The 9,660-nt window shown below is 42.9% G+C and overlaps 1 protein-coding gene across 1 annotated transcript in view; it reads left to right on the top strand.

Annotated features, from left to right (window-relative positions):
- LOC135106932 (uncharacterized) overlaps window positions 1–8,428 on the top strand; it is a 46,911-nt gene extending 38,483 nt beyond the window's left edge. The window contains exons 2-3 of the mRNA XM_064016383.1: window positions 3,079–3,222; window positions 6,869–8,428. Coding sequence (XP_063872453.1) covers window positions 3,079–3,222; window positions 6,869–7,993 — 1,269 coding nt within the window. The 3' untranslated portion in view covers window positions 7,994–8,428. The remainder of the gene's footprint in view (window positions 1–3,078; window positions 3,223–6,868) is intronic.
- Window positions 8,429–9,660: the final 1,232 nt, after the last annotated feature.

The raw sequence follows: 9,660 nt of genomic DNA, 5'->3' as shown, positions 1-9,660 counted from the left end.
CTATCTTAAACCAGCACTCATTACCTTTGTGTATTTTTATTGCCCTTCTAACCTCGATAAAGATATATAATAATTGCATCAATACCTTTGTGTGTGTGTGTGTTGTCTTATTGGGTAACCATAATGTCGGGTCTTTGTCCTCCGTCACATGCACAGTATCGTGATGGTCGGAGGGAGGCAGTGCAGAGCGACAAGGGATGGGAGGAGATGGAGGGGATGAAGCTGCTGGCGCCTGGACTGGTGGTGGAGAGGTGAGCGGCGGTGTTATCATGCCCTAACACGTGCTGCACTCTTTCAACCTCCGTTAACACATGTCCTTTTCGCTGGTGAACACGTAATGTGACTGAAAATCACCGTATTTCCATACGAGTGTAGGAGAACGGGGGTAAAGGCGAGGCCAGTGGTGGTATCGTGGGGCTGGCAACGAGGTGGCTAGAGGGTCAGGGGTTACCCGGCCTGGAAACGCAGCCACCTGTCTACCATCCTCTCCACCACGTCTTGCTTTGCAACAACAACTCAGCCTCCCCACTGAGAGCTCTTGAATGTTGCAGTTTTCACATGTTTATAAAAGTCCTCTCAAAGTTAATATCGGTTTTAGAAAACTGTAGATGAAAATGAAATCAGGGAAGACTCTTGCTGGAGATGTACTCGTACTACCTCTATACGATTACTGAATACTAAATGCGGATGATTTAACTTGTGTCTCCTACCTTATCATTTTAATAACCATGATGATGATGATGATGATGATGATGATGATGATGATGATGACGACAACGATCGCGTGCTCGAAGCCATATACTCGTACAGAGCGTCCCAACAAAGAGGCAGCTCATCCCGTCATCTCGAGTGTGGGAAAAGCACCACTCACGCTGCCACCCTTGACTACCTGCCCCGACAGGTGGCGGGTGGGTACGGGAACATGGTAGCGGCGGCACCCTGGGATCCCCCGCAGGCGATGAAGACTGGCAGGGGAGGAATAGACAACCAAGTACCCTCATTACACTATGTACAGTAAGAATAACTGACGGTCTGTTCATTAATTGCTGAATCGTATGAAAGAAATCTGGGAATCTAATTGAGTTTCAGTAATCACGAGGGTTACGGTCACGAGGATTACGGTAAAGAACGTAATTAACATCAATGCACCAGCAGGAAACTTGAGCAAATTAGAGAAGGAAAAAGTCGCTATAAGGATCCTGAATGATGGGCGCGTTGACAGGATGGACTCCCCTGCCGCCGGCCACGGAGGGCACGGGGGCTGCCAGCGTGTGAACCTCCCCCGACTCATAATTATCCCGTCCCAATCCTGGTCTGTCTTCCTGCTGGCTCCGGACAAGAAAAGTTTTCACTCTCTACTGCGTGCATCGAACCTGTTGCCAGTCATTTGATTGGCAATTCTGAACTCTAAAGAAAGAAAGAAGGAAGGAAGGAAAGAAAGAAAAAATTAAGAAAGAAAGAAATGAAGGAAGAAAGGAAGGAAGGAAGGAAGGAGGAAAGAAAAGAAGGAAGGAAGTAAAGGAAGAAAGAAGAAAGAAAGAAAAAGAAAATTTCTCTCTCTCTCTCTCTCTCTCTCTCTCTCTCTCTCTCTCTCTCTCTCTCTCTCTCTCTCTCTCTCTCTCTCTCTCTCTCTCTCTCTCTCTCTCTCTCTCTCTCTCTATCTATCTATCTATCTATCTATCTATCTATCTGTCTATCTATCTATCTATCTTTTTTTTTCTCTCTCTCTCCAGTAATTTACCAAATACTCTAGGAAGCAAGAACTCCTCACCCAATCACTGCTGGAGGCACAAAACAAGGAACATCACAGCAGCATCAATATTTTCCTGCTTTAAACTTCCTCCTTTAAAAATAAATAAAACAAAAAGACAAGCAAGCAAAACTCCCTGCATGGCTCCGGTCTTACAACAGCTTCTATTCTCTTCTTTCCTTCCATCCATCTGTCCTTTACCACTCAACCATATCTAGTCCTTCCGCTTTGATGTCCCTCAGTCTCCCAGTCTCTCTCTTTCTCTCTCTCCCAGCCATCCAGCCAGCCAGTCGTCCCCGCTATACTCTGCGAGAGCTCAACACACCCCTCGAGGAAGGTTCACAGTTCACGGTCGCCTGGGGTTAAGTGTCACTGCGGGGAACAGCCGGGTTGATATAATGGTGGAGTAGTCTTCCCTCGTTGACTTACGGTATACAGAATTCTCAGTGATGTGGGAAGGGCAATTATGGGCTATGACTTGTGTGAGGGACAGAGGAGGTACGGTAAGCGAGTGAATCTTCGCTCTGGTTTACTGTGCGGATGAAAGTAACATAAGAAAATAAGGGAAGCTGCAAGAAACCATCAGGCCTACACGTGGCAGAGTTGTGAGTTGTGTGGTAAGTCAGTAAATCTTCTTTGGTTTACTGTACGGATGAAAGTAAAGGGATTATGTGCCGTGAGTTGTGTGAGAGGCAGGAGAGAAGGCGGCATGGTAAGCAAGATAAGTCAGGAAGAGTTGAAATACCCTTATATGGAAGATGATACGCGGAATCACACGGACGTAAACACTAGGATGTGAAAGTCAATTTAAAGCATTGCAAAGATGAGAATCGTTTCTGATCCTAAAATAATCACCAAGACAGTAAATCATCGGTACATTTTTCCTTGATGTTGAGTGAATTAAGAAATATTTTAATCATCTATTTGTTTACTATGACATTCCCTTTATTTGGTTTTGTATTTTGCCGTATTTTCCTTGTTTACATCACTCCAAATCCAGGTTCTCTCTCTCTCTCTCTCTCTCTCTCTCTCTCTCTCTCTCTCTCTCTCTCTCTCTCTCTCTCTCTCTCTCTCTCTCTCTCTCTCTCTCTCTCTCTCTCTCTCTCTCTCTCTCTCATTTCTCCCTCTCCCTCTTCTTCCTTTCTTGCACGTGAATACAAAATAAAGGATAACTACATTCGTTTTCCTCCGTTCCGCAGGCAAACCACGTACCTACACACACACACACACACACTCTCTCTCTCTCTCTCTCTCTCTCTCTCTCTCTCTCTCTCTCTCTCTCTCTCTCTCTCGTGTACACTCACCTTACCCTCTTCTCTCTCCCGCAGATGGGCGTGGGTGTACTGGAGGCGGTGCAGGAGGAGGAGGCGGCTACCCTGGAGGAGGCGCGGCGGTCTCTGTCCGCGCTAAGGAACAGGAACAAGGCACAGACACGGCTCCTCGTCGCCTGGAAGCGGAGACTAAAGGAGCAGGTGTGTAGAGATGAGATGAGTGCAGCAGTGTAACCATTGACTTCCCCGTCTCCCTTATCGTGCAGGTCTAAACCACTCGCTAGTGAAGTTAAATGTTAAATGAACAACAACAACAACAACAACATCATCATCATCATCATCATTATCATCAACAAACAGACAAACAAACAAACAAACAAACAAACAAACAGACAATTCCCTGATTTGTACACCTCACTACAATCAAACATGTTACACTGTTTGTACCCTACCTGAGCATGTTAACACGAAGCCTTCCTAGTCCCCTAATCCCAACCTGACAGTTCCGCATACAGTCTTATCTGGCTCGCTAACTTTAGCATAATTGTCTCCGACCTTCCCTTGACTCCTACTGAGGTTCAGCAAGTCCCACTGATATGCGAGTAGTAGACTGTTTACTGGACCATATCATCAACTATTACTTTAACTTTTTGCAGGGAAATGTAAAGGTAACATAGAAGAAAACGTAGGAGTAATGTAAAAATATAACCCGGTATCTAGAATTTTAACAGTATTATCACGAATAGATATCGCGAAAGTGGTTTAAGAATTTACTGGTGTAAGTACGAGGGTGGAGGTAACACGGCGACCCCCAAGGACACGCGAGAGCTGCGGTAACCCACATTTCACGCTGTGGAATAGAAAGTGGAGACGGTGACGCCTGGCAAGCACCCACGAGGTCCAGCACTGGAGTTACAGGGAGAAAGGGAGACAGGGGGACAGGGGGGGAAGTGGAGGTGGAAATAGACTTGTGAGGGAAGAAGTAGCAAGCTGGATGCTGGTGGTAATAGTGGTGGTGGCAGCGTTAGTGTTGAATGAAGTGTATATACTTAACTATTAACAGAAGTTTGCTCATATAGTTAATGGCATGAACAAGTTACAGCGTTAAGCTTGATAGATGCTTTAAAAAGAAGATAAATAAAACTTCCAGAGGCCAAAGAGAGCGCAACACGGTGTGGCAGCAACAGTGTAGCTTCTGGCAGCCACGCAATATACAGGACTGGAAGATAGGAATGTGGTTACTGACATAGCGGCAGTTGTGGTCCTTGCGTGATGGTGGTAATGGCCTTCGGATCTACTGCAGCTCTGATGTAGGTTCTTAGAGGGCCTCGATGATAGTAACAGTAAGGCTTGTGGTGGAAAGAAGGATAAGACAGTAGTGGTAGTGATGTGTGTGTGTGTGTGTGTGTGTGTGTGTGTGTGTGTGAGCAGCGGTGGTGGTAGTGAGCCGCTGGGAGCTGTTGGTAATGGTATTAAAGGTAAATGTTGCAGCAGAGTAATGGTACTGGGAGTGGTCATTACGGCAGAGCGCTTGGGGGTCGTAAGAGTAAGCAGAGTAGCATTCGTGGTCGTGCACCGTAGCTTCTCTCCACGTAAATTTTCCTCCAAGAATATTTCATCCGTAAGATGTTCCCTCAAAAAATAAATAAGTAAACGAAAATATTAAAAAAAAATATGATAAATTAGATTGTGTTTTGTTCTGATAGGTTAGATTAGGGCGAATTATTATAAGAGTATGAAGTCACGTTCCTGAGCCCATCAAGAGGCTTTTTCCTTCTTTCCTATCACCAGATTCAAAATACTGCTTAACTTTACAGATAGGAATGGTTTACAACTTAATTTCATTATGTCGTTAGTAAGAAATATTAATCAGATTACATGTGTCAAAATCTTTCAAGATCTAACTCCCCTCGTGACTTCTGGCATCTAGCCAAAAATATCTCCAATAACTTTGCTTCTTCTTCTTTCCCTCCTTTATTTCAACCAGATGGCACCACTGCTATCACATCTATTTCTATAACTGAACTCTCCACTCAAACCTTTGCTAAACACTCTACCTTGGACGATTCTGGGCTTGTTCCTCCCTCTCCTCCACCCTCTGACTACTTCATGCTACCTATTAAAATTCTTCACAATGATGTTTTCCATGCCCTTGCTGGCCTAAACCCTCGGAAGGCTTATGGACCTGATGGGGTTCCTCCTATTGTTCTCCAAAACTGTTCCTCTGTGCTTGCACCTTGCCTAGTCAAACTCTTTCAGCTCTGTCTGTCAACATCTACCTTTCCTTCTTGCTGGAAGTTTGCCTACATTTAGCCTGTTCCTAAAAAGGGTGACCATTCTAATCCCTCAAACTACCGTCCTATTGCTTTAATTGTTTTTTTTATCTATCCTCTACAGGAAGATTCTTAAACATCTATCACTTCACAACCTTCTATCTGATCGCCAGTATGAGTTTCGTCAAGGCCGCTCCACTGGTGATCTTCTGGCTTTCCTTACTGAGTCTTGGTCATCCTCTTTTAGAGATTTTGGTGACACTTTTTCTGTTGCCTTAGACATATCAAAAGCTTTTGATAGAGTCTGGCACAAAGCTTTGATTTCCAAATTACCTCCTACGGCTTATATCCTTCTCTCTGTAACTTCATCTCAAGTTTCCTTTCTGACCGTTCTATTGCTGCTGTAGTAGATGGTCACTGTTCTTCTAAATCTATTAACAGTGGTGTTCCTCAGGGTTCTGTCCTGTCACCCACTCTCTTCTTATTATTCATCAGTGACTTTCTAAACCAAACTTCTTGTCCTATCCACTCCTACGCTGATGATACCACTTTTCCAAGTCTTTTCATAAAAGTCCAACCCTTCAGGAAGTAAACATTTCACGCAGGGAAGCCACAGAACGCCTGACTTCTGATCTTTCTAAAATTTCTGATTGGGGCAGACCAAACTAGGTATTGTTCAATGCCTCAAAAACTCAATTCCTCCATCTATCAACTCGACACAACCTTCCAGACAATTATCCTCCTCTTCTTCAATGACACTCAACTGTCCCCTTCTTCTACACTGAACATCCTCGGTCTGTCCTTTACTTATAATCTGAACTGGAAACTTCACATCTCATCTCTAGCTAAAACAGCTTCTATGAAGTTAGGTGTTCTGAGACGTCTCCGCCAGTTTTTCTCACCCCCCTCCCAGGTTGCTAACTCTGTACAAGGGCCTCATCCACCCAAGTATGGAGTATGCTTCACATGTCTGGGGGGTTCCACTCATACCGCTCTTCTAGACAGGGTGGAATCAAAAGCTTTTCGTCTCATCATCTCCTCTCCTCTAACTGACCGTCTTCAGCCTCTCTCTCATCACCGCAATGTTGCATCTCTAGTTGTCTTCTACCGCTATTTTCATGCTAACTGCTCTTCTGATCTTGCTAACTGCATGTCTCCTCTCCTCCCGCGGCCTCGCTGCACAAGACTTTATTCTTTCTCTCATCCCTATTCTGTCTATCTCTCTAATGCAAGAGTTACCCAGTATTCTCAATCATTCATTCCTTTCTCTGGTAAACTCTGGAACTCTCTGCCTGCTTCTGTATTTCCACTTTCCTATGACTTGAATTCCTTCAAGATGGAGGTTTCAAGACAATTATCTTTCAATTTTTGACTACCCCTTTGGACCCTTTTCTGGGACTGGCATCTCAGTGGGCTTTTTTATGTACTGGATTTTTGTTGCCCTTGGCCAGTGTCTCTCCTACATAAGAAAAAAATAAATAAATTGTCTGATGGGAAGGATTTCTTCTCCAAGTAGCGATCAGACAGGTTAGAGTGTCAGTTTCTAGGACTGAAAACGCATTTCTTTCTTTCAGAATGTCCTGTTGCAACACCTGCAGCGCGAGCGAGACCATCATCTTCGCACCATCCAGTCCCAGTTGATGATCTTCGAGTCTCAGCTGCGACGACGACAGAAGGAGGTGGAGGTTTTACTACACGAAAAGGAAGCCACCATTCAGCGGCAGCAGCAGGAGATTCTCTCGCTTTCCCGTGCCTTGAACAACCAGCAAGCGAAGCAAGAGTCCACCACCACGCCGCAGATCACTACAGAAACTACAGATGAGGATATCCAGAGAGAGGGCAAACAGACCGAAAATGAAGATGAAAACACCTTAAAAAAGGATACTTTCTCGATTCCGCTCACCGTCTCTTCAAAAAGTGATCCCGAGAGCCTCAATGACAGTGACAGTGCTATAATGTTAGAGGAGAACTTCGATTCACTGGTAATTAATCCTCTAGTGAAGGGAGAAGTTAAGGTGGTGCGGAGTGTATCGGATGCCGTCGAGGTGGCCAATAGATCATCCTGCCCGGTTAGCACCTCGGTGACAGGCGGCACCAATTCTCTACTCAAACCAGGATTCAACAGCTGCAATGGACCAGGTTCTCTTTCCACCTCACCTTCGTGTTCCAGTGAGGAGAGTGACGACAGTCCTTCCTGCACGCTAACCAAGGGTCGTGCAGAGCTTTTACGTACTGTATATAGTCTAGAAGAAGAAGAGGTATGCCACACTCTTCCTGAACATGATTCTTTGTTAGACAATGAAGCTTCAGTTGCTTCCCTCCAGTCTATACTAAAGAGTCCTTCCCACTATGACTCGGATGCCACTTTGAGTGACGGTGAAAGTGAGGAGGAGGATAATTCTCGACATGCAGATGACTCCTGCAACGACAGACGGCAGCTTTTAGGATCCTACGAGAAGCTCAACACCCTTGGAGCGACACCTCGCAAACCGAAAGCTGAAGAAGAAATACAGGTGACTTATAATCGTGTTATGAGCAACCACAGGTCTGTTACGAAGCCAAAGGATGTTAAGTACAGAAGGATCAACAAGGCCAAGTCACGGTCATTGGAGGAATTAAGGGGAAAACTGAAATATTGGACTGATCGAGGAGGCAAACAGTCCCTATCAGTGGACCTTGATAACCACTCATTTGCCTGAGAAAGGTTGGTGGGAGCGGAGAGGAGGGGAGGATGGCCTTGTGTAATGATGGGACACTCCAAGTCACGTGTGGTCGTCTAAAGTGATGCAATCAGTGTCTTTAAAAAGTGCCTTTCTTTTTACATGTACTGAAAAAAAAACAGTTTTTATTACCATGAACTGCGTCGTGCAGAAAGGACAATGTGCAGTGATAACCAAATAAGCCACAGAGGCATTATGATAAACATATTTATAATTCTTACGTAGAAATATTTTGTGAACTAGTTCCTTGGCAGAATACAGCTGGTCCCAGCGATGACCGTACAGCAAGTTACCAAACCAATGCAACTTGTGTCCTCTCCATAGAATTTGTTTATTTGTATCGAAGTGGAAACGGGCAGCCATGATTAACAGCTATCACAAAAATCATAAATGTTTTCCTCTAATTAATATATATATATAATATATATATATATATATATATATATATATATATATATATATATATATATATATATATATATATATATATATATATATATATATATATATATATATATATATATATTCTTCAACTCCTTATAATCTGTATTTATTCTTATATCCCCAGGTGCAGATTGTTGCATGCACCGTACCATCATGTTTCAGTAGAAACGCTGAACTAGTCTCAACATAAACATACGTACCTTTACATCCTTCTTTAGAGGATCAAATGGTCCAACAGATACTTGTATTCTAAAAATCGTGATATATATATATATATATATATATATATATATATATATATATATATATATATATATATATATATATATATATATATATATATATATATATATATATATATATATATATCTACCATGAACCAGAATACAGATATTGTCCAATGTAATTTAGATGTGAAGAATGATCAGTAGTCTAATCTGATGGCAACAGATATATTACCACACCGAATTGCAAAGTTGCGTCCTTCTTTTAAATGAAAATAATAAGCTTTAATTTTTCTTTTTTTTTTCATATATAAAAAGTTAAGCCTGGAATGTTCCTGTGAGCTATGATAATCATGTAAGTAATGTATAGTATTGTATATACGTACATAATTCTTGTGATATGTAATGTAATAAATATTATGAAGATAAAGACAATTATTTGCTTTACAACACATCCCATATGATGTGAACAGAGTTTACTTTAACACACCCATCACACTAGCACTGCAGGGCATACATATTTACCTATCTACTACCTCTCTATCTATATATCTATAAAGGAGAGGATGTTCCCAAATATTTAATATGAATCCCTAAGTAGAAGAGAGCCAATATCCTCCCACCTGGGAAGCTTCATTACATTCAAGCGTTACGGTGTGAAGGAAATCACAATAAATAAACAATATTGTCTTCAGTGCTCTCTTTTCTCTCCATTCTTATGCTTTTGATGTTTGACTTCTACTACTGTCACTTGAAAGAAAACTACTTATTTCCTTACCTCTCCATCTTCCATGGTATGGCATAGGACCGTCGATCATTCTCCCAGTCTCTTCTAGGATGCACACACACACACCAACTCCACACATAATCATAAGCAGGCATCATCGCTGGCCTTCCGCTTCCGCAGGACCACTACAGGCATCTACAGAATAACAGGACGACTGGTAAGAGGTAACCTGCAGGGAGCGTGACCGTGTA

This window comes from Scylla paramamosain, chromosome 14 (genome assembly GCF_035594125.1).
Source record: "Scylla paramamosain isolate STU-SP2022 chromosome 14, ASM3559412v1, whole genome shotgun sequence".
Lineage (NCBI taxonomy): Eukaryota > Metazoa > Arthropoda > Malacostraca > Decapoda > Portunidae > Scylla > Scylla paramamosain.
Note: the sequence above shows the minus strand (reverse complement) of the source record. Positions and strands in the feature narration are given on the sequence as shown.